Source organism: Diadema setosum, chromosome 20, assembly GCF_964275005.1.
Source record: "Diadema setosum chromosome 20, eeDiaSeto1, whole genome shotgun sequence".
Lineage (NCBI taxonomy): Eukaryota > Metazoa > Echinodermata > Echinoidea > Diadematoida > Diadematidae > Diadema > Diadema setosum.
This window is the reverse complement of record NC_092704.1, coordinates 20,515,855-20,542,832: the sequence shown is the minus strand read 5'-3', so window position 1 is coordinate 20,542,832 and position 26,978 is coordinate 20,515,855. Positions and strand designations below refer to the sequence as shown.

Below are 26,978 nucleotides of genomic sequence, written 5' to 3'. Positions count from 1 at the left end.
ATTTCTTGTGATATCCACCTATACAAGATAAACAATGATAAAAGGTGAAATGAGCAATTACAGAATACCTTCCATTCTGGATGCCGCAGTTGTAGTAATGGTTGAGATGGAGATACAAAGACTGCAATGGAGTCAGCGAGTACCCTTCACTCCGACACAGAAAACCCTTTCTCGTCTCCAAACTCATGCAAGCAAGATAATATCTACGGGTATAGGTCTTGATGTGAAGGCAAGGCGTGACATCCGAGGACCATGGCCTACGGGTAATGTTGGCAAACGTGCTGATGTAAAGCGCTTCCAAGGCAAAATTTCGCAATTTGATGAATTATCTATATATAAATATACGGGTTGTTTTCTTTTAAATGTTTTCACCATGGTAACACGATCATAAATGTGTATGCATGTGATGAGGCACTGGAAAAGGGGTTTTATTTATTATGATCAAATACATTTTCTCTCTTTTCTACGTGTGATAGTATACTTACAACAGGGCATCAAGGTGCATAACGATGTGCTCTTACTTAATGTTGTAGAGTCGAGAGGGCAAAAATGACTCTGTCAATTCAACTGTTTTTTAATCTTTATTTTTCACCACTGAAGGGATTTCTAACATGAAAAACACACAATGGCAGCCCTAAAGCTAAGGGGAACATGCATGAGAGCAATAATTTTACACTTTCTTGTTCATTTTTTTTTATTATTGTTTCCTTGAGTGTATAAGAGAATCACAAATCATTTACGCAAGTTTTTCTTTTCTCTCCAGTCATTAATCCAAAAGAGCAGAGTACATATTGAAGAGATTGCCTAATTTTGGTTGAGACAGAATTCCCGCATTTCCACTATTTTGGGAGATAAAAAGCTCTAAATAATTTAAAAGAGAATACCATTCTACGAGGAATTCAAGATTTATTTGATGAAAATCGGCTTCGAAATGGCTGATATATCCAAAAATTAAAGAAATACAACATGGTCTTGGTAAAAGATGTGACCCATCTTAATTTTTGGATTTCCCAACCATTTCAAAAACCAATTTTCAATAACCTTAAATTCCTCTTAGAAAAGTTTTTCCTTTAATATTTCATAAAAGGTATTTCATTTTCTCTCAAAAACATGGGAAATCTGAACCCATTCTCAACCAGAATTAAACCATCCCTTTAAACCCGGCAAAGTGATACGCTTCGCATTCAACAGGACCCCGCCAATGACCTGCTAGTGTATAGCTGAAAAGGGGTTATCCAGCCATCTTCCAAGATTAAAAAAAAAGACGAAACAAAGCATCTTGAAAATTGGTTTTCTTGTGCTTTTAAATTCCCAACTTTAATCGGGGGTTTTGTCAAAAGTTTGTTTGTTTGTTTGTTCATTTTCCATCTGTGAAGATGGCTGGATAGCCCATATTCAGCTACAAACTTGTATGTTAAGCTGGTCTTCCATGGGGTCCAGTTGGATGTGAGGTGGGACCACTTCACCGGGTTAAACACCCTGCTCTTTGCGATGAATGAATGAAGCGGGTTCTTTTACGTGCATGAGTTGTTACTCTCTCATACGCGGGACCTCCATTTTATGTCCTATCCGAGGGACAGTGTGGGAGATGTAACCCCCATGGCTCTCCGTCCCCTGCATTCTGAACTGGTAAGCGATAACGATAAACATGCTGCACATCGGTGCATTACAGCAATAAAGTATTAATTTCAATGACTTTCGTATGACCCACATATATCTAGTTTTGTGACAGAAATATTGCTGAAATATCTTGATAATTCAAATAATGTGTCTTGATTCACAGACATCATTTCTTTTTAAACATGATTTATTGAACCGATTCCATTCAATCGCACGATGGAAGGCATCAGGTTACAGAAATGATACCAGCAAACAAGAGGAAATATATCACAATGCGCAAATGTGCCATTCTAATGCAATATTTCTGTAATACGAAACATACACACTGAAAATTGAAGGAAATTGAGTGATTTTTCCTTATTTCACCTATTCCACCTAAGTATGCGTATCGCTCCCCCCCCCCCCAACCGTCCACTTCTTCCAGCCACACATACACACAAACCCTCACTTTATGTAAACTATATGAGAAAATTATATGCAAAGTCATGGACATAATAAAATAAACATAATCTATCAACATAAACACACAGACTATTGCATTAACTGACCAGCGATGCCGATTAACATATATACATTTCTTTAACACTATAGCCAGGGTTCGAAAAGTTTCAAATCACTGACAGATTGATGTGAAAATTTTCGGTCAACTTTTTCAATTTTTTTCAATTCAAACTTTATTTCATTTTTCGTAAAGAACATAATCATTTCACTTTCATTGGTAACAGAGAATAAGGTTACATATAATCAAAACAAAGTAAAATTGAAAAGAGAACATAATTGTGGAACCTTGGGGTAACAAATAATGTTGTAATGAAAATTGACTGAAGTGATAAAGAATGTTCTAAAGGGATAAACACAATCAAATTATATCACTTCCATAAAAGGTAAGTAAAGCACACAATTTGTATTGAATGCATTTCCTCCTAATTATAGTCGCAGGACGACAAAGGACAAAATTAATTACCCCAGGTAACCAAAACGGGTGCTGTTCGTTATTCCGAAGGTTCGTTATTCCGAAACACGCAAATTCCCTATACCTAGAGGTTCGTTAATCCGAAAAAAAAGGGTTCGTTAATCCGAACATTTGTGGCGTTATTCCGAAGGTTCGTTATTCCAAAGATTTGTTCATCCGAAAATGAAATCGGAAAAACGAACCTTCGGAATAAGGAATCTTCGGACTGAAGAGCCTTCGGAATAACGAACCTTCGGAACAACGAGCTGTAACCATAAAAACGTAATAGTATTACTACATACTCAATGAAGGACTACAAGATCACTTTCCTTTCCTCATTTTTTTCTAATCGAATTTCTTTCTAATCGAAGAAAGAGAATGCCAAGTTGACATGATAGGCCTATTTTGCAGAAGTCGAAATGAAAAACAACAGCAAACACCATGTCGAAAATATTCAGGTCGGCTTTAGATTTATTCGAAACGCACCGAGCTTTCTTTCTTATTGGCTGTCTTGACATGTCATATGACAGTGTCGTAGCAACAATACGCTGATATATTATTTTCAGTTAAGTGTGATATTCTGAGAGGCAAAAAGCTTATCTGTTATTTGGTACACAAGACAATCAAAAGGTTCTTAGGTGTTGTTTGATATTGATTTATATTAAAAAAAAAGAAGAAGAGTGGAATATGTTAAGAAAGCATTCCCAAGTAAACACAGGCATCTTAAGGTTAGGCCTATTGTTTCGTTTTCCCAACAATATAATTTAAACACACATTGCAATAACTCACTATGTAAATGCCCTTTACCCTAAAACACTACACGCATTGTACATACATACTAGTTGATGTGATAATATCAAATCAAGTGTGATTTATTTTAAAACTTTTGTTCATAGCAGCATTAGTTATTGTTCTGCGACATACTTAAAACGATAACTATTAAGTTTTGAATACTGTTTATAGCTAGCTTAAGAAAGTTACTTGTTAATGTAAGATAGCATTCTCTTTATAGTTTGCTAGTGTCCTTATAAACTTAAGGCTATCGTAAGGCCATCGTAAGTGATTGCCCCTATCGCATATTATAAATTTTAAACAGTCATGTCGTCGCTGGCGGTCGGTTCCGTCCGCTGGACGTACGGTAGGTGCCTATGAATGAGGTGATCTTACGCATTCACCCGTAACACGCTGAGGTAAAGAAGGATCACACTTTTGGCGTCGACTTGGGCACTTCCGGTGATGCAGGTTACTGTGCAGCAGACATGAACAGCACATTATGCGGTAATCCCATCTTTTTGTTTACCTCCTATTTGTCAAGACTTAGATTTTGTCCCTCTTACAATTGAAATGCATTATCAGAGCTTATAGCTTCTTATTTCTTTTCCCAAAATTGCTGAGAAAATCTGCAAAACTATGGTTATTTGCAGAGATGTTAATAAATACTGCACAAGATATACATAGGCTAAATTTGCACAAAGCCTTTCATACCAGATCGTTGTTATTAAACTGTGATGATATACTTTATTTTGTAATCGCAATATACTCCTGAAGGCAAACAAGTGCATTTACAGTCATATCAAGGGTATAATTGATCAAGACAACGTCTATTACTCATCAGGATACTTATATACCTGGAGACCATATAGAGAAAGCTGAATTCTATTGTCGAAAAGAATGATAATTCACTTTCTACAGGGATTCTGAAATCTTTGTACACTTTGTATAGGAATTACATAAAATACATAAGCGATTATTTATCATATTAAACGTTTGCACACTACACAATCGTGAATAAACATGAACACAAAATGAAGAGATAATTCATTTAAAATCTGTCTCTGTTCAATCTGTTTCTGTGCAGAAACAAATAATTCATTCAAATTGGAATTCGAGGCCAGTCCCCTTCATTTTTTCGGCATAGAGTTCGTCAAATCGTCGGTTCTGATCTTCGGTGAAGTAATTTTTCCAGTCGCCTATAGCACCTGACAAAACGAAAAAAATAAAAATATCTCGATCACCGTCAATCGCAAAGATGATATGTATTGATGAAGACAGGTACACGTACCAACTTAAATATAGAAGTGTCCGACTGACTTCCGTGGTAATGCATAACACCTGTTTGAGACACACAATGCGTCACATCTGATAAACAGCTCGATACAAATCTTCGCTATCCCCATATCATTAAGCCTTGGAGTATCAATGTTCATCTCTGATAGTTTCAGGAAAATACATAACTGATAGTTGTAGTGGAGAAGCTATGATAGATACAGGTTTGTTTGTATTTTTATTTTATCACTGCGTTTATTCGTTTGCCGTGTTAAAGTCACACGTAATATCGGCCTGTGGTTTGCCGTTTTGTTTGGGCAAGCAAAATTTTGCCTGTAAGTACTGTGCATGTTTTATGGAGACAGAGTAAAAACAAAAAATAAAATCGATGATACCTTTTCGCATGAACGAAGATTGCTCCTTCCGAGCCAGGCCCACTCTCGCCAAGAGGGAGTCAGGGTTAGAACTCTTGCTCTTCTTCATCGCGCCGAAACTTGAGGCCTCAACAATGCGATCAATGACGTCATCAGTAAGGGACTTCCCCATGAACTGTGCCACCCGTTCCACTGTCCCACGGTGATCCTAGATCAGATGATTAAGACTTCAAGATTACTTACTGTTTGGGGTGTTTTATTCAATCATGTGATATATTTGCAGCTAATCATTCAAGTAAGAGAGAATAAAACAGTGAAGCATGGAAGACATTTTAAGCCGAGGATTTCTTCTTTTTCTGGATTGGAGAAGGGTTGCGCATTTTCCATTTTCAGAATTGAAATTCCATTAAAAAGAATTCTACATGTTCATTCGAAAAGTAAACATTATATAATAATATTCGCGTAAAACTGTGAACGGCTACAATGCATGAGGGTACAATGTATTAACTTTTCTCTTCTTGATCGGAGTGCTTGCATTCACTTTGTACAAAACCCAAAGTTGGGATGTGGATAGAAGTATCCCTCTGCCACACGATGGGGCCTTAACATTTTTTGAATTAAAAGAAAACGATCTGGTGCGCACTTTTGGTGGAATACATGTATTCAGAAATTGAGGTCGAGTGAGGGTATAAGATGGGGTATCTCCCCTCAGACATTTTCCCCATTTTTAGAAAGATTAGAATTCAGCAATCTGGTTTCAAGTTCTTGTGAAATGTTTGGAAATGTTTCAATACAAAGGTAAGGAAAAAAGATATCCAGGGTTTTTGTTAATGACTAAATCGTGGTATCTGTAACCTCTTATTCCGTGTGGGCGCCTTCACGGTGTATACACAGTGTAATTTACACTATGTAAAAATAAAACACAGTGAAGACGCACACCCGGAATAAGAGGTGACAGATACCACGATTTAGTCATTCACAATTACCCTGAATATCTATAAATTTGTATGATTGAACTTTTGCATTTTTAGAAAAACCCTATGTTGCATGATAATACATCGAGTCAGGCATCGTGACACGGCGTAAACCCGGCAAAAGATTGCGCAAGATCTATCCTTTTGTGGAGTTATTATACGATGATTTGATAGATTATGAGGCTTAAGATATGTTTATGAGTGGTATATCTATACCGATAAAATGATTGACAAAAAGAGTTGAAAAGTGCTGTGAATAAGAAAGTAATACCAAATTTATCATAAAACCATTGTGAGCCTTGAGGTAGGTACCTTACATAATGACATACACATCCGTCTATACACATAAAACATCCACATATCTACCCATAAGTCGTTGGCTGACTGCTCTCCTTAAAGGATAATTCCAGTGTTGGTTAAAGATTGGATAGAAGGAGTAATTTTTTTTTTAGCACAACAATGAAAATTTGCTTTGGTCAAAATTGGACGAAAAATAAGGAAGATATGACATATTGAAATTTCGCTAATTTTTCAGGAAGCAGTTCTTAAACAGTCAATATGTGTATGCAAATAGTAAAGTGATACTGTCATCAACTCACAACTTGCCATATAGTTTGTATATAAATATATATGTATAAGTTTTTCATTTAAACGCAAAATGACACCCAAGTCTCAAATCCTGATATTTCTAACTGATCATTATTCTGAAGTTATTTAATCCGGAATGACATCTTGTCTTACAATTTGATAACAGAACCAATGAATTTTTGTCATTTTTTTTTACATGATCAATAGATTAAGCCAATAGTAAATTGTGAGGTGATGACATCATAAGTTATATCCATATCAAATTGGACGAGAACTGTTGTGCAGAAATAAGTGAAACATCGTGAAACAATTTCATAAATTCCCTAATTTTTATCTGATTTGGATAAAATTTTCACAGTTGCACTAATAAGATTTTACTCTTTCTTATAAGATTAGGTTAGAGGTAAGATCTGGACGACTTTCACAATTTCACATCAGTTTTTACATAAATCGATAGCTCCATGTATGAGAAACTAATGCTCTGAAAAACTCAAAACAAATTATACTGAACAAGGATGATGACATAGGTGGCTCACATATTTCAGAAATTATAGCATAGTAATTTCATTACAATACAGCTCACTTAACAAGTTCATATGTGTTGAATTTATGCATGCTTTCTTGTTTTGCTTAAACAAAAGAAGAAAGCATGCTTAAATTCATCACAGGTGAACTTGTTTATCGAGTTGTATTGTAATGAAATTTGATTCCTTGAGCCCCCCCCCCCCCCTCATGTATATTCCTATGGTAAAGCTACCATGTCATCATTTCCTTGTTTGGTGCGATTTGTTATAAATTTTGAAAGCATTCGTATTTCTCATCCCAATCACTGTAAATTTTGAAACTCTGCACCCTGTATATAGCTAATCTATAAAGAGTCTGAAAATCATCCGGAGTTCTCCTGAATAACTGAACTATAATTCTTAATTTAAGAAATGAATACAGAGATTGCGAATTGTTATCTATCAGGAAACACACCTTCTTCATGTCTTCATACTTGAGGAAGAGTACGTTGGGATGGTTTCGTCTCTCCCACCATGGGAGCACGTTATCAAACCATGATCCTAGAACCGCTTTAAAAAAAAACAAGAACAAATTTGAAGGTTATAAGGACATCCCATTCCACTATCATTTCCTTTTTCCAAAACCTGACAAATGATGTTGACGGATCACTTATCATTCATTCCGACAGTATATGACATTCACACAGCGATATTTGTCAGTGCTTTAAAGATAACGTAAGAAGAAACTGTCGATATACGTACAAGTAAGATACAAGTTAAACGATTTCAGTAGTCGTATAAAACATAAAAATCGCATAGAATATCATTGATACAAAGGATTTTAGATTCACAACATTTAGGACCATAAGGCATATTTTGTCGGTGCTTTGCCTAGAGACATTCCTCACCTCCATATATCTGCATAAAAATAATCTAAATATTAGGAGAAAAGAAATGTTGAAACTCATTTCGTCATTTTTTCAGTCAACGTATTGAATAGGCAAATAAACAACATGCATAAGCTCGTTACTTCTTGGCAGAGTCAGTTTTTGCTTTAAAAAAAACCCAACAACAACAACTAAAAAATGTTTGCCTGAAAGAGCAAGGTTTACAAATCTCACAGACTTCCTTCAAACACTACTATTCATAGAACGTTATGATTCGATTACTTAGATTACTTTCTTTCCTTCAGTGCATCTAACCTCGATCGGCGATAAATTCTTCGAAAAAGACTTCCCAGGACTTGTAGGGCGGAAGAGTCTCTATGAATTGACAGAAGTGGAAGAGAGAGACGGCGGTATCCTTGGGGTTTCGTGCCAAGTAGATGACCTTGGCTTTGGGGTCGTCCGTTCGGATGTCTTTGGGTAGCCATGACAGAAGGCAGTGTGACTTCATCATCCGTGGCGACGGCATCTTGCTTGCCATAACTGCTATCGACGGAGCTTTGTCGTACTGGTGAACAGTGAAACGAATTGATAGAAAGCATGTTGGGTTTATAGAGTAACACGTTAGCTAATGCAGTTTGACGTTAATGATTACTATAGGTACATGCACAGTGAATTTAGAAACAACTACGGAAGATCATGTTAAACACAGAAACAGATAACACGAGCAAGAAAGATTGACACATGAGTACATCTCAGTATCATCGATATCTTTATTGTATTTTATGGTAGAATGATTAAGGGTATTGAAGAAGCCGGGACACTGATAATTTCTAAAATACTCACACCTTATTCTGTCATTAAGGCTAAAGATACATAAAACACTGTCATGACATCACGCTGTTGTAATTTTCAAGATGTAAATTTGACCGTTTTTGATCGATGCGAATGTTTTGAAGGTGGTGGTGTCCATCACATACAATGATTGTCGATGTGTTAGCATTAAAACAAAATGCTGAACGTTGTTTCCTAGCGAGGCAGTGATTGATTTCTTTTGTTTGTTTGCTTGTTTTTTCCACAAGGTGACTGTTTAAGTCCCAATATTAGAAAAGTGGGAAAATGTTAAACAAGCAATTTTGGCGCGCCCAATGCAAAATAAAGAGGTGTTCGGAGAGAGAGAGAGAGAGGGGGGGGGGGCTCTTTGATTTTTTTTTTTACAAAAAGGCTCACATAGTTTCTCACGGATATCTTTTTTCTAATTGTTTAGAGGAACATTTTTCAGTTGCTTTTACCAATATGTTAAGACAACTTCAGTACGCAAAACAGTAGGAAGAACCACGTATTAAGGTCTCCTACTGGTACACAGATACATGGGCCAAACACTTTATTTGACTTAAAATTGGTCGAAAAATTCCCCACCTCTGCGTGTCCCTAATATAGCATGCCTCGGCAGGAACAAAAAGAGACAAATTGAACAGAAATAGTTAAAAGAAACAAAAAAAAAAATCCATGGGGGTCTCATTTTTATCACTTTTTTTTCGGGGGGGGGGGGGTATGCTTTGTATGAGGAGGGGAGGTAAGAACTGACTTCTTATTTCTTCTGTTTTAAAAAAAAAAAATAAAGAGGGGTGCGCCCCCTCTGCATCCGCCACTGAGTTCTGATACCTCTGATATAATAATAATAATAAGAAGAAGAAGAAGAATAATCATAATAATAATAACAATAATAATAATAATAATAATAATAATAATAATAATAATAACAGTGAGACTCTTACAAAGCGCTCATTTCTACCTAAAAAAAAAAAAGATACTCAAGGCGCTATATCCAAAGTTTGGGTGATGGGGAGGATAGGGGATTGAATGTAGTGTAGCCATTATTCGAAATACGTTTTCTTTTATGGGTCTTTCAAGATACCAGCAAATATTTTCGGATGTGGAGTAACTGAACTCCTATTATAATCATAGCCATTTAGCAAGTCTTTAATGTTTACTACAAGCGTTACATAGTTTCATTTGATATTAACAGGGAATACACAGCACTCCTACTGATGCCCTGTTCTTGCTATTCATAGGTTGTAGTTGTGTGTTGTTGTTTTTTTTCCTTCTAATCTTTAGCACACAACATAAACGAGTTTTCTATCTGGATTGTTTTTCTGTTCCTTATGACAATAAAAATAATTGACATAATATATTTATATTATTATGGACCGCAATAAACTTTATCATGCCCTATCATATTCTTTTATGAAATCCGCCTATATCCTTTTTTATATCGCTTTGATGACCATTCATTCATGCATTCATTCATTCATTCATTCATTTTTCATTTTCAAGGAAAACATGTACATTAATAATTTTTTACAGAAAATAAATACATTGACATTAAAATATGCAATCGACGAACTTTATAAGTGTATATACAAATAACAAAAAAAAAACATATAAAACCGACTACAAAATGTATTTTGAGTATACATTGTATATTATGAGAATGGTAATGATGCAGGGGACTATTGATAAAGCAATGCATAAAGGATGTATTTACCCTTTAAAAGATAAAACACTAATTGATTTACAATTCATAGAGATAAAAAGTGGAATTGCAAACCCAAACTACGCGAATTAATTAAACTAAGAATAGAAACCTAACTAGCTCTGAAAAAATACCCCTAACCAATCCCAACACTAACACGCTGTATAGCTGAAAAGAAAGAAAAAGAAGAAAAAGAAAGAGAGAGGGGGAGGAGGAGAAGAAGAAAAAGCTTAATATATGGTGTGAAAATAAATAAAAGGTCGATGGCGAAAACAAGAATTAATGAATGATTGGAGCCGCTGAGCAATCATTTTACGTGAAAGGAAAAAATAAAGCTTGAATTTCCGCTTATTTTGGACCTATTTAGAAGTCAGCAAAGATTTAGATTTTCGTGGGGATTACATTATTATAAAACATCATGTCTTGTAATTAGCTTCAGATGAATTTTTGTAAATTACTCAAAAGGAAGTTTCTATTAATTAGTTCTGAAAGAATTTAGACAGTGGGCTATTTTAACTTATCCCATGGGCTTTTCCAGAATCTTGGTTCAACAATTTGATTAATGTATATGTAAGTTGAGTAGAAAATAGTCCTAGTTAGGGGCAAGTTAGATACATAGGAGTGACGAGTTGAGTGTCTGTGAAAGGAGCTACCTTTCACAAACATGACAGTAAAGCTGGCAGGTGTTATAAGCTATTACTGAGTTGCAACTGATTGACAAATTGCCCTACATCGACGTAAATAAGCACTGAATTGATCAGTGTTTAGTAGTAGCCATGATAAAAAAAAATCATGGGCGTACATACTCGAGCAGGATTCGAACCTACGACCCATGAAAACATCTCGACGGAAGAATTTCATGATTTTGAATATTACTGAGTTTGTGCATAAATTAACCGGGTCTAAGGGCAATTACCCCCTGGTCAATGATACCTCAGACTCTTCCCCTTAGCCTAACCCTAAGCCTGATCCTGAACCTAATCCTAACCCTAATCCAAAGTCCACCATCAAACCCAACCCTAACCCTAATCTTTACTCTAACCATTTCACTAACCAGTATTTAGTCGGGGTGTAATTGCCCTGATACGAAATTACGAATAATGATAAAGATCATTTATGTTTAAAGACTTGTTTTCGGAAAATAAAACATTAAAATGAGCTCACCGAGATGCGTTGCAAATTATACGAAGGGCTACTTTATGTGTGTGTGTGTATGTGTGTGTATCTTATTATACGTAACAGTCTATTAAGATAAATTGAATGAGTGTTTCGTCGTCTGCAAACAGTAGAAAAAATAAAACATTGGAAGCATTTTTTAATATAATTCATGTACATTATAAAGATTGTCTTGAGGAATACCGCAATCATGGCAATTGAAAGGTTGTTTCCTAGAGCTCTGCCTGCCTATTGGGAATAATTGTGGTAAATGAAAGAATGCAAATTCAGTGTATTGGATACTCACATCAGTATGATTAAAGACATCGATAATGTCTATGAAGGGAACCGTCTTAATCAAATGCTTTCCTGCTAATTTTGTAACGTCCCCCTCATGACGAACGAGTAGCATTATCTGCTGCATCCAAGTCGTACCTGGCGGGAGAAAAGGCAATGAAAGATGTGGTCACACAGTATTTCCTTTCTTTAATTGTTTTACAGAGTAGCAATACAAAGATTGAGAGGAAAAACGTAGCACCCCCCTGTCTCCAGCTCTGATTTACACTTCCCGACTACGAACGGCAAAATCATGAAATGATATCGAGCGTCTAACAATGTCTAAATTTGTTTCTCACAAAGGTTACTTACATCATGGACCTACTAACGAATGGACTTTCAACGAATCCAGCCACTTTGAAGAACGAGATCCGCGGCTACCTGACTATGCGCATCTAAATGAGTACATACAGGTGTCATGAAAATGATGATTGCATGAAAATGCATCATCACTGACAACGGAACTGTTTCCCTAATCCCGGTCTTTTTTGGCTGATGCGCCTTTGAAACGTCTTTAAATGCCAATTATGAGAGGCAGCTAATGTCAGAACATGACTGATTTTGTGTCATTGGATTGGAAATTACAGACTTGCTCACACATACGACCTTGCCTAATAGTGAGACATACGTTGTCCGCTTCCCCTAACTGTCTCTTTTTACTCTGGAAAAGAAGATGGAAAATGAGATAACAAATCATAATCAATTAGCTACAAAGTAAGCTTTCTCTTTGAAAGTATCTGGAGCATTTTGCTATTATGAAGATATCTGAGCGGTGATATATTGATACATACCACAACTGCACAATCATTTTCCTCGATTTAATGCAATTACATGTACCATCTTCTGCGCATTTGCTTTATAGAGTTTTCAAAGCTGCCTTGTGTTTTGCTCTGGCTTGCCGGCGGCGGGATGATAAGATCAAAGCAGGGAAGAATGTTTAAAATGTTTTTGTTACACATTTGACAAAGACAGAGGTATGCATTAATTAAGAAAATGATGAATGTCCATGGGTAGTAGGTCCATGCTTGCATAAAAGAAGCAATAACAACAACACACGTTTATATACACATGAAGATGGTCGTTGCTATTAGGGCGCTGTCCTCATGCCCTGTCTGATCAATTATATTTTCTCTATATAGCTTTCTGTCGAATAAGCCATGATGATTTTTACGTTTCCTTCATGCATTATTGATAAGTGGTGAATATGTTTATATATATGTATATATATATATATATATATATATATATATATACATTTTTTTTTTTGGATATCTTACTAGGATCTTACTTTCTGATTTTCTCATTTGAGCGAGGCAAGTCACCTTGCGACTAGTTGACCTATCGGAAACCAAAGATAACTTCCTTATACAGTAATGACTATGCCTAGCGTCAGAATCCGCTCAATTGATTTATTTGTTTCCTTTTTATTTCATTAAAGATAACTTTCACTAAAGATAAAATCTGATGAGTCTCATACGAGGTCATCATTGTTTACACCAGCTGACATTTCAGTGTATATACCTACATTTTTCCTATTCAAACACAAATTGCCTCTTCCTGAATGGCCCCTTTTTAAGTATTTCTGCGCTGCAAGAATCATGGACGACTTGTTTCTGTTTTGTCAATTCCAGTAACGTTTTCTATTTTCTTTTGTTCGTACTGTCTTTTAAGTTTTCTTCCCCCCACTCCATTCACGTCGGCGTTTTCCCAAATGCGGCGTGTTCATAGCACGCTTGTCTGCTCTCACTTTTTTCTTCTCCTTTTTCCCTTCATTCTACACTTACGTGTTTGTTTTTTCCCTGTGGGGACTGCGATTTACAAGCTGTGCTTTTTAATAGTCCCCTCCATTACCAACTGCCTACTTAATTACATATTACTTAACACAACGTTAATTGGTTCTTTATCGAAAGTTTGCTACCTTATTAAATAACAAACGAGCTCAAGTGAATATATCATATGCGCATACAATTACATTGTGTTCATGATTGTGTGAAAATGTTCGTTGAAAATTGAAATAAATGAACTGCAGTGAAATTATTTTTTTTTTTCAACAGACGCGCGAAAAAGGAGATTCGCAATTCGGAAGGCTCGAATTAACGAACCTTCGGAATAATACTTTTTTTTTTCATATCCCGACTGATGAAACTTCGGAATAATAATCGCTATTTTATTTCCGACTAACGAACCTTCGGAATCACAAATCTTTCGATTAACGAACCCTATTTCATTTTCGGATTCACGAATAGCAAGGTATATGGACTTCGTGTGTTTCGGAATAGGAACCGTCGTCGGAAAAAACGAGCCTTCTTTTATTTTAAAATGAACCTTCCGTATAAGGAACCTTGTTTTATTTTCAGATTATTAAACCATCTTAATAAACCTTTTTTCCATTTTTTTTTTTTGGGGGGGGGAGAATTAATTAATCTTCGGAACAACGCCACAATGGTTGAATTAAGGAACGATATTTCATTTTTGGATTCATGAACATTTATGTATACGGAATTTGTATGGTTCAGATCAACGAACCTTCGCAATAACATCACCCTCTTGACATATCAAGAAGTACAATGTTGCAACCAATTTTTTTGTTCTGTAGTTATACAACAGAAATGTTCCACAAAAAAAAAAGCAGAGGACTCATTACTCTAACATATTGTTTTACTTAGCCGGATATGTCATGTATTTTGATATCCCGAGGGAATCAAAAACATCACGAAGGCGTGTTGACTCGACGTGAGGACAGCAATCTCGATGAAATAATTATGTATATTGGTCAAACTTACCCGCTTTCGGAAAGGTGACAACAAAGATATCATCTGGCCGGACGTCTAAATTTTCCAAGGCCTTCAGGGCGCGAGGAGGCATGTGGTTCGGCATGACCACACCTCGGTATTCGTGGCATTTCTCCTTGACGCACTGAGGAACTTCGAACGAAAAATTGGATCCTCCACTTGCGGGAATTATCTCTGAGTAAAGCAGAAAGTGATAACAAATGGATGTTACCAAATGACAAATACATCGTCGACATAATCATACAAGACAAAACAGAAATACAAAAATTGATATGATATTGCCGAAAATTAACTTTTTCAACATTAACGTGGCATCAAAACACCAATTCAGGGTTTATACGAAAATAGTCTTTGAGCACCTTTAGAATTTGGTGTCGTCATTGTTGCTGGGTTCGATGTCGCTATGAAGTAAGGTTTGATACCCTTCCTTCTCTCTGCAACATTTTATAGCATCCTCGTAAATCATCAAGACCATAATAAGCTCAGAAAGTCTAGTGACGTAGGTAAGTGGTCTTACGAAGGTACAACCCGTAACTGAACATTAGTTTTCAATTTAACTGTGTCTACTTTCATCCCCAAGTACGTGTACTGGGATAATTTTCTCCATGATATTTGCTCCTGCCACAATTGCTCCCATGAAGCATCTGCACGATAAGCCAAGCATATAGACTCTACCCACAAACATGATCCTAACCCTAATCCTAATCTTCACATTAAACTACACCTAAAACCCCTATTACAGCCCTAACCCAAATCCTAAGTCCTTCCGGAAAAATAAGACTGCAGCAATTGTCGCAGGAGCCAGTGTCGTGTCACCACTTTAGGTCCAGTAGGCCCTGTGTTTCGCTGCCGCGTCCCATTTTTGTGTGCAATTCTATATTTTGAATTTCATTCAAATTCGTTATGAAGGTGAAGGCTTATCATGCGTGATAAGATCTTGCCGCCTGTAAACTCTAAATGATAGCACCCGCGCGTGCCCCGTCTAGACATACGTAGTTGGGTTGTTGTTCTTGTCTTTTTTTTTTCTTTGAGTGTCTGCTAGTGTATGCTCTATAGACCTACCAGTCACATTTCTTGACAGATTTTGCTCGTGTTTTGCACAGATATTATTTATTTGTGAAATCTGAACCCCTATAACTTTTGATGATGCTGGAGGTACATTAAGGTGAAATTCAGACCCTTTTTGCATGTTTAGTGTGTTTAGTGATGGTGTCCCAGTGCGCACCCTTCATAGTTTAAAGAAAATATTCTGGTCGATGTCCTCTATTATTTGAGTTCAGATGAACGCGTTATCTCAGGATCAAGGACACTCAAAACGCATTAATGCTATCATATAACTAAAACAGGTCTGAAGACCTTTTTTTCAATAAAAAACGGAAAATCGGTGCATTTCTATGTGTGTAACGGGAGAGCTGCATTAAAACATAACTGTCAATTTGCCTTTCTGATCGTGTACAGTTTGTAAATTTTTACGTTTCTGACTTATTCCCAAATTTTCACAGATCAACTTCTCTGATGTTTCTATTTTCATAAGCGACTTAAGGTATATAGTATCAGGATGGAATTCCCCTCAACGCTTCTAGTTAAGCGACCAGTGAGATACACTTTTGTTTCTTGTCTCGGGATATTTCTAGTCTTTATCAATATTTCAATACTCCAGAAGTCAATTTGTTGATACAATGGATTAGTTGAGTTCATCTCAATTTCTTGTGTACGCTAAGTTTACCATCTGTATAAATTGCCATATGTGTAAAACCTCGGGGACTTCGCTGTTTATATTACTTGATGCATCAAGTAATATAATTGAATGAACAAATGGACTACTGGAATATTGAAATGTTGATAAAAACTATATTAGGAATATCCCGAGACAAGATATAAAAGTGTATCTCACGGGTCGCTGATGCAATACAATTATTCTGTATGTGTATAGTTTTGCTTTAGATTTACTAATGCTCATGCTTACCTTGTGTTACAGCATGAAAAAAAAAAGATAATTATGTATCCTATATAAAGGCTATATATGTATAGGCCTTGTAGTTGCAGGAATGCACCGGTTAGCTTCAACTTTTACACAAGCAGTGCCAGTGCCAGTGAAAGTGCCAGTGGGAGTCAGTGGTACATGAGGCGACTGGAACTGAAAGTAAAAACAAGCCTAAAACCAAGTCAAGTCTGAACAGTCATCAGTGATTCGTTGGAACAGCCTTTTTGAAAAGAAAGCGGGGTTTGTTGGTGAGAAAAGAATTTCGCCAAATTTCATTTTTCTATATAACATAATGAAAGAGCAATATAGACTTAATTCTTTCAGAAAGTCTGGGGAATAGCATTACCCTAGAATATGTCAGTAACATGTCAAAGAATGTGTAGATGTTTGGAACTAACTTTTTGTTGTCTTCCTATCATATTTCTGCAGGGATGTCATTTTCTTTTTTCTAACAGACCTTTAACAGTTAAATTGGCAAAGAACTTGATCAATGACACCTAATGGTAGGATCACAGACTTTTTAATCGGCGTGATCACTAGACAGCATAAAATGTTATTGCGTTTTGGGGGTATTCACACAGAAATGAATGCAGACGTATCACTCTTAATGCATTTACGTGCATTACCAACAATGTAAAGGATTTTTTTTTTTTTTTTGCATTACACATTTTCAATTCAATTCAATTTAAATGAAAATTTATTTCCAATAACACATGTTTGGTATCGATACAGATTCAAAGAAAACAAAATGTGTAACGTATTGCAACAAAAAATATGCACATATCATGGAACTAATAACCTGTTCAAAATAATATGGTTGATAAAGGCTATCAGATAAATAACAGCTAAAAAAATTCACACGAACAAAAGGCACACGATTACCCAAACTTTGAGCACACAAATGAAAACGACACAAAAGTTCTCATGTATTTCTGGTCGAGTATCAGTAAGTCTGTCAAAGATCAAGTCTTTTTTTCTTTTTTTTTCTTTCTTTCTTTTTGATATGTCAGGAAGGTGCACGTGACGCTGACAAAAGCACTGCTTGTCAGACACTAAGCGGTACAAAGCCACTGTCTTTTCTGCTTCTCTCTTCTAGTTCGATGAAGAAAGTTAAATTCGCGTAATTCGTTAAAAGGACAACTCTCCGCTGTTTGAATTGATTTTACGTTGATCGTAATTGAAAGGTCGCATAAAATCAATCTAAGTAAACAGGCCGTAATCTGCATTGATCAAAACAACAGGAAAATTATTGAAGCTATAGCTTGATTGATTTTCGCTATGAAGCGAAAATTAACCATGGTCACGTAAGTTTACCAGACAATATCGTCTTTAGACATCTGTCATATATAGGTATTTTGGTTTCAGTTCGTTATTCGAGAGGTTGCGAAGGTTCGTTAATACAAACATGAAATAAGGTTCGTCATTCCCAAGTTTCACGAATGCGAAAAAAAAAAGAAGATTGTCAATAGGAAGGTGTTAATGTGAAAACAAAAAGGCTCCTTAGTACTCACATCGTTTTCATTTTCCGATCAACGAACCTCATTTTGTTTCAGAATAACGATTAACAAACCTTTGGAATCACGAACATCATCCAATTTTTTGGCTGAAAATTCAAAATTGATTCCTCCATATGAAAAAGCAAATAATCTTACGTGTTCCCGTAATATATAACCATTGCTAAATCATTATAACTTTTGAATATTCTTATGGGAATGATCACCATTCATCTTGAATTCATATGCCAAAACAGAAATTCAAGAGCGAGTGTTTTGTGTGCCAGCGAATGAGAGACTAGTTATGCCAAAACAATAAACAGTTGCCGCATCTGAAATGCATTGTAAGACTGTGACCTTTAGACTTTTTTTTTTCTGGAGAATCTTATTCTTATGTAACCAAACAAATGATATAAGGACAACAATTTTCAGTTATAATCAATTTTCGAGATAATGATAACACGAAATATATCTTATTTAAAAAAAAAAATAGAAGAGATACTTGCCTTAACATAGTCATAGAAGAGCAACATCCAATATTGTATATTGTGTTTATTTTTCTCGTGGAGTTTACAGTAGTATTTTGTTGCTGTTGTTGTTGTTGTTTTTGTTGTTGATGATGATGTTGTTGTTGTTGTTGTTTTCTGTAGCCTTCTGAGCGAGGATAATATCCACGTATAAACAGCTATTATTATACAAGACTCAAGAGTAAAACATATGATTATGTCATAAACTATGGAACACAGCTGGCGTCATGAATTGATATTTTGTTGATACCATGCCAGGCTTTGCTCGAAGTAAGATAGAATCCAAGAGCTGTAATCATGCTTCAAGAGGTTCAGAAATCTTCAGGGTTCTGTGCGATCTCTTTTCGAAATATCTTACATATATATGAAATTCCATAGGCCCTGGTAAAGTGTACATTTGATCAGAACATATATATATATATACACCACGGTATACATATACATACACTGTAAAAACATCGGTGTTAGATTTAACACCACAGGTGTTAAATCTAACACCGATCAAACTTCAATAAAGGACCACACCCACAGGTGTTAGAAATGCACTGTGATGGTGTTGAAAAGTGTTCACCTGACACTTCGTGGTGTTAATTTGACACTGTACCTGGTGTTATTTTGACACTGTACTGGTGTTAATTCAAAAATGACACCACATGGTGTTGATTTGATATTTGTTGGTGTTAATATCAATGGTTTAACACCCGTCCAGCTTCAATAAGGGACCACACCAGCTGGTGTTACTTTGGTGTAAATTTATTTTCACATTTTTTCAAAAATCTAGTATTTTAATGTAAAATTCTTGATCATCTTGTTTAGATTAAAAATCAACAAGAAGTGCAGTTACTAAGAAACTCTTCAAAAAACAGTTTAAAATTTGGAAATGACACCCGTAGGTGTTAATTTAACACCATAAATGAACACCGAAAATTTAACACCAGCGCGGTGTTCACTTTTTAACACCGGACTTTTTGCAGTGTATATACAGTGTGTATATATATATATATATATATATATATATACATATGCCACCCATTATTTTCCCTATCAAAGAAAGTAATTCACACTAACCCCATACTTGTACACGAATATAGATTTGATAACGTACAGGAATAAACATATCAGATGCATGTACTCTTTATGTAAATGTATGAATTCGTCATTTTATGTAACCGTCTATACATGAATGTATTCCACAGGTCGTCTTTAAAACTGATTCCATGCCGATAAATTTCCTTGAAATAATTCATTAATTCGTCAATGTCCTTGATGACGTCAGGTCTCATCTTCTCATGAGGTGTTGGTCTATTCGGAGGCGTGAAGCACGTTCTTCGCATGGCCCGGCTACAGAATGGCCTCATCTTCGTAATGCATCTCCACATTTCTTACACCTATATTTACCACAAAACAAACAAACAAACACAAAAAACCCAAAAAACAAAACAACAACAAAACAACAAACAACAACAAACAAAACAAAACAAAAACAAAAGGCGTCACTATAAACAAAAATATAAACGCAGGAAAGCACACAATGCACACTCATACACATAAACACACAAACAAAAATGCCTTAAAATAAACATACTTTCATACAATAGCATCCCCTTTCATATTCAAGTAAACATAGACATGGATGCCAACATACACACATGCACCCATCTAACTTACTCACATACATGCACACATACACCAACATAAACCAAAAGCACACACTAAGGAGTATTCACACAGTCATGTACCTACTTCGTTACACTGGGGCGGAGAAACGGGGTTGGGGAGCGGGGAGGGACAAACAAAATTTGTGACTGCTCCTCCGGATATTCTTATAGAGAGGCTAAAATCAATCAGGCCATACAAAAACAAAAACAAAACTTCATGAATAGCTTCGGTCATTGGCATATTCTGCGTTGCCAATTGCTACCGACGATTCGGATGCCTGAAGTCATAACGTTGAGTGTGGGGGAAATTCTCCAAATTCGTCCAATTTGTACGTTTTTCTCAGTACCAGCAACAATAATAACAATGTTTTACAAGCAATAATTGATCATGATTATATATATCATGCAAGCTCGTAAATGTTTTATGTTGCTACCGACAAAGCTCCTGGCTGAACATCCCTTTCACTTTAAATCTATTATCTATTACGAAAGCTTCGGCGCCGTCGTAAAGTGAACGAGGAAAAGGTCATAGATAATTCATGTTAAAGGGTGTGTACAGTTCTGGTTGAGGTGAGGATTTAGCTTTTAACGTTTTGCGAGATATTCAGAAATCACTCTATGAGATGTCAAAGATCATGCAATTCTAAGGGGTATCAGAAGATTATTTGATGAAAATCGGTTTTGAAATGGCTGATATATCAAAAAACAAGGTGAAACAAAGAGATCTTTATAAAAGGTGTGGCCTGTCGCCTTTTCTTATAATCACTTTTTTTTAATATCTCAGTCATTTGAAAACCAATTTTCATCAAATAAACGTTGAATCCTTCTTAGAATTACATGCTCTTTCATATTTCATGAGAAGTTTCTCATTATCTCACTTAGGAATGTTATAAACCTGAATCCCCACCTCAACCAGTACTGTACAGTCCCTTTAATATAGTCAAGAGTTTACGGTCAAATTCATTTCATTTTTCTCAACGACCAAATGTGTCTTGTTGTTATTATTATTATCATCATTATCATTATTATCATTGTTAATATTATTAGTAGTAGTAGTAGTAGTAGTAGTAGTAGTAGTAGTAGTAGTAGTAGTAGTAGTAGCTTCAATGGGGTGAAGGCAATGGGAACAGAGACCACTACTACCACAATGACAAGTGACATCGTAGGTAAACTGGCACTTCGTCTACAACCACATACCTGTCCACTGTTCACCTAGTCTAATGCCATCTCGTCTAAACTCGCTTCGTCTACTACCAACCTGTCTACCAACCATTTTGTCTATATGCCAATTAGTCTAATTGCCATTTCGTCTACTAACCATTTAATCTAATCTCCAATTTGTCTAAGTCACATTTCGTCTAATACCCATTATGTCTATTGACCATTTCGTCTTTTAATCATTAGGTCTATGAATGAAATAGTCTACAGCTCATTTTGTGTAATAACCATAGCCAATTGGTCTACATCCACCTTGTCTAATACTCAAGTATAGTCTAATAACCAGTTAGTCTACTCCCAGCTGGTCTACACCCAACTGGTCTACTCCCAACTGGTCTACACCCAACTCGTCTACTCCCAACTCGTCTACTCCCATCTGGACTACACCCAACTCGTCTACTCCCAACTGGTCTACTTCCAACTCGTCTACACCCAACTGGTCTACTCCCAAATCGTCTACTTCCAACTGGTCTACTTGTTATACAGTTTGTTTTTTTTTGTCTACTCCAAACTCCTTACTTAAGTCCATCCAGTTTCCTTTCCCATTGAAATATGTTGAAAACTCTTGGTGCCCCATTTGGTTTAAATGTTTGTTCTAATTTGGCAATTGTATTACTTTTTACAAAAAGAAATAATGTCACAGTGTGAAAACTTGCTGTGTTACATTGTGCTGGATGTGTAATTTATATCAGAAGCAATCATGCAACATTTATATGTCCAAACTTCAACACTCCATCCATTCACCTTTGATACACACTCATAAGTATGGTAAAAATGAAAAGGCACACATTAGACCTACATTATCAGTATTCTTTATTCTGTCTGCCACGTACTGATGTATGTAAACGGTTAAATGCCATGTCTTAAAACAATGCACAAAAAAGATTGACTCGGATCATTGTACCTTTACTTGTGTACCAAACGCGATGAAATATTATTCGAAAATTCCTCATTCGGGATCCCGCCAAGATCGCTGCATGCATGGACGAAGGTAGACGGGGTGGGCGGTCGAAATGTAATTATGTTTCGTATGACTGACAATTCGTTTGTGATGGATGATTGTAACTGAGCTAGTTTATTATCATTAAATGATAATAAACTTTAGTTATTTTACGCCCAGGATGTTGCCTGGATAGTCGTGTCTCACCATTAATATGTCTTCATATTCAGCATGTTTGGAATAATTAGCAACTTTAAAGAATAGAATATTATTGATTTTTGTACCAGGGCAGGGTTATGAATAGTTCGTGACAGTGAGACGGACTGGACACTAGACAAAGTGGTATATTCATTATTAGCATGACCAGATGGGAATGATTAGTTTGGGTAAATTGTTGAGAGTATACCAGTTGGGAGTAGACCAATATTGGGTATAGACGAGTTGGGAGTAGACGAGTTGGGAGTAGACCAGTTGAGAGTAAACCAATTGAGTATAGACCAGTTGGGTGTAGACCATTTGGGTGTAGACCAGATGGGTATAGACCATGTTGGGTATAGACGAACTAAGGGTTGGACAATATGATAACTAGACAAAGTGAATGTAGACGAAATGACTTGTAGACGAGGTGGGAGTAGACAAAGTGGTAGTAGGCGAAATGGATATTAGACGACATGACAAGCAGACATTGTGAGTATAGACGACTTGGCTATTAGATCAATTGCTCAGTAGACGAAATGCCCCTTAGACGAGTTGGGTATTAGACAGTACGGGTAGTGGGCAAAGTGACTTTTAGACAATATGTGTACTAGACAAAACAAGTTGTAGACCAAATGGGTATTACACGAATCGGTAATAGACGATTTGCCAGTAGACCAATTGGAAAATAGACAGAGTGGCTGTAGACGAGGTCACTATAAACCACGTGGTATGCTGTGCTAGTTACAAATGCACATTTCATGTGCGCACATGCACATGACGATATGACATTTGATCCTGGTCTTACTTTCTCCAAGGACTTCGGGTCAGGGTTAGGGTTGTGATAGGGTTTTAGGTTTAGTTGAACGTAAGGATGAACATTAGGGTTAGGGTTATGTTCGTAGGTAGATTTATATTTCGCTATACCGTGCAGATATTTCATGCAAACAATCTATTGTTGCAGGAGCAAATATCACGGAACCCCTTCTTTGGGGAATGCCAAAAAGCTAATTTTACAACCTCGCCCCTCACTTTCCTCCTGCAATGACACTGTTTCTACAACTAAGGATTTTCGACACTGGGCATTACCCGTGGGACAAAGACAATTGCGAAAAGTGCCATGATAAAATGCTTGCATATTTCTATAGACCTAGTATCGTAGACATTTTATGGTTCCATAACATTTGCTCTTGAGACAGAAGCTTCAATGAAATGTCGAAAGTCCTTAGCTATACAGAAATAATATATAATACGGTCTGTTATCACATTTGCTCCCCCCCCCCCTTTATCTTCCGCATCAGTTCATGGTGGGGGGGGGGGGGTTGATTAACAATTCGGGATTGTGCTCGGCTTCTTTTGCCGCGAAGTTTTCCGTAAGGCAACCGGCGAGGACCACTCCTTTAGTCCGTCTCGGAAGTCCGGATATTTTGCAAATGCTGTCGAAATTGTCCGAAGATTACCTTTAAAAGAAAGAATTTGAGTCGCCTGTCAGTCGTCCGCCTTGCCGATATGATTTCTCTGTGTTTATGACCCCATACTCACATCAATTTTGCTCAAATACATTCACATTCTTATTCTCATCAATCACAACTTCACGGCATCTGATGGTTTCATTATAGGGAATGTGCCAAAAGCTGATGCATAATCTCTCAAACTCTCGTCTTGATTATTTCATTACGACACCCATACATCTCAGCATAATATTGGTAATGGATCCCGATTATTCCGTGATATCAAGACAAATATACTGACTATGTTGTCGCCCCGTAATAGCAGAAAACAGTCTTTAATATTTCAACTGCTGCCTAGTTTAATTAATCTCTTTCATGAATTCTCAAGCGTTTCTGATCAGAAAAAAAAAAGTGAGGACATCTACCGAAACTTCTTCGGATTTTTTAATACGCTTTTTATAGCGTAATAAAATATAAGAATGTCAGAACCTGGTGCGTGCATAAACGCTCTGGCCAGTTTCCATGGCGATGAATATGGTTATGACAGTGCACACTATCAGGTACTCTGCACACCAAAGCAGAGTTCATATTTCCACAAATTTTTGCTAAAGTCTTATAACGATGAAAAGTGAGCGATCAAGAGTGCTTTTAGAGAGTAAAGCATCGATTTCAGTGCTTCACAAGGTCTTCAAGAATACAAAAAATATATATATAAATTTATAAACGGTAAAATACGATATACAAATGAAACACACACATCCAGACACACATCATTAAGGCATAAACAAAATGCATCCTGGCATAAACAAAATGCTACTCGTTTTGGCGGTTTTTAAAAAAGAAAAATTATGCATAGACAGTGACCAAATTAATATCATGTGATCTGCACCACTGCGTATCAAGAAATGTAACCACATGAAACACGCGCCACAAAAGACACAATGTCACGAATCGGAACAAGCAATTGGACAACACCTCCTCTGTACATGGCTGATTCATGGAAAATGTAAAAAAAAAAAAAGTTTAAAAAAGTTATGACGATAGACAAATAACACAATACAAATATTCATACTAAACATATATACTGTATTTCTTTCTATGCCTCAGTGTCTTTAATACAAAAATGTTTTCAGATTAACAGATCAATTAATTTGCACGGACCAGTTGCGCCATAAACTCAAATGAGTTGAACAAAACATGAGTAAACGTCAAAACTGTCGTATGCCTACATGCTCCATTTATTCTGTGACGCTTCACAGAATTCTGTCAATGGCACTTCTTCATTTGTGTATTGCACCGAGTTGTGATGGACAATACAAACAACTAAAACTGTTACTATGGTGACTGGTATGCCTCCGCCATATAGCATTATTCTCCCATACAGCTGTAGGTCTGCTGTGTACACGTATATTATCTTGACAGTGAGAGACCAGTTTCATATACATTGTAATTGGTAAAACAAACAAACAAACAAACAAACAAAACAAATGAAATGACATGTTTAAAAGTTTGATGGCACAACCCCAAATGTGTTTAGTGTTTATACATTCCTTTAATCAGATTTCATTTAAAAGACAATTGTTTTACAGGGCAAGTATTTGGGAATTTGAGCATTTTCACTCGACCACTGGTACTTGTCCTTTGACCCCATGGCCCATATCTTGCTTCATATATTTACCAACAGGTAATATCCAATTTTCATGACACTACATTGAGGTATTTTCAAAATACGGGGAAAATAATGACATTTAAAAATTATCATTTAACCTTTGACTCCGTGGCCCAAATCTTTCCTTTACAGATTGCTCTGCAGTAATACATGTATACACCTAGTTTAATCAAGTGTTGGGACCTATGTACCAAGTACTTTTCAAGGTATGTAATTTCAGCACTATTTGGGGGGATTTTTGGATTTTCACCTGACCTTTGACCATTGACCTTTAAACCCACGACTCAAGAATTCTCAAGAGAATCACTGTCAGGCAATAAATGTATATAGAGTGTACTGAGTTTCATGAAGATAGCATGAGCCATTTCCAAGATATGGAGAAAAACATTAAATTTAAGCATTTTCACTTGACCTTTGACCATTGAACTTTGACCTCATGGCCCTCAACTTTCCCTAGATAATCTTTACTTGGCGATACATGTACATGTATTCACTAAGCTTTATGAAAATGCCTTCAGGCAGTGCAGAGATATGGGGAAAATAGTAAAATTTTGCACATCTGACCTTGAACTTTGACTTTGAGCATGTGCATCCAAAAAGTTGATGGGCACAACCTTGTCCACTCATGTACATACAGATGCCAAGTTTCCTTTAAATACCTCAGATGATTTAAAGTTGTTAATGCTGTCCACATAACTGATTACAGACGGAAGGACAGAAGGACAGGTGGATGGACAACCTGAAAACATGATTCCTCCAGCGACACTTCGTGGCGGAGTCATAAAAGAAACAAATCCTACTAGACATACAATGTACCTTTACATTAACCTATTGTATGGAACTCCCAAAGAGAGTTTAAATCTCATCCACAAATTATGTAAATTTTTATTGCATAAATGAGTGTGACACATCATATGGCAAAGACATCCGAACTGAACACACGCTGACAGGCCACACATGGAAGGTATTTATGACTATTTTGAACTCTTAGTCCAGGGACCAAATTCAAACAATGGATATGAATTAAACTATCTTTGTGAATTCAAGTCTTTATGTTTGGCTATTTTTTGGCAAAATGAAATA

The 26,978-nt window shown here is 36.3% G+C and overlaps 1 protein-coding gene across 1 annotated transcript; it reads right to left on the bottom strand.

Annotated features, from left to right (window-relative positions):
* Positions 1–4,441: 4,441 nt before the first annotated feature.
* On the bottom strand, positions 4,442–15,445 carry LOC140243491 (sulfotransferase 1C2-like). The gene is made up of 7 exons (XM_072323163.1): positions 15,436–15,445; positions 14,752–14,934; positions 11,940–12,067; positions 8,260–8,509; positions 7,533–7,627; positions 5,014–5,200; positions 4,442–4,551 (listed from the first exon to the last, which is right to left on the bottom strand). Exons 1-7 carry the CDS (start codon positions 15,443–15,445, stop codon positions 4,442–4,444), a joined length of 963 nt encoding a protein of 320 aa, XP_072179264.1.
* Positions 15,446–26,978: the final 11,533 nt, after the last annotated feature.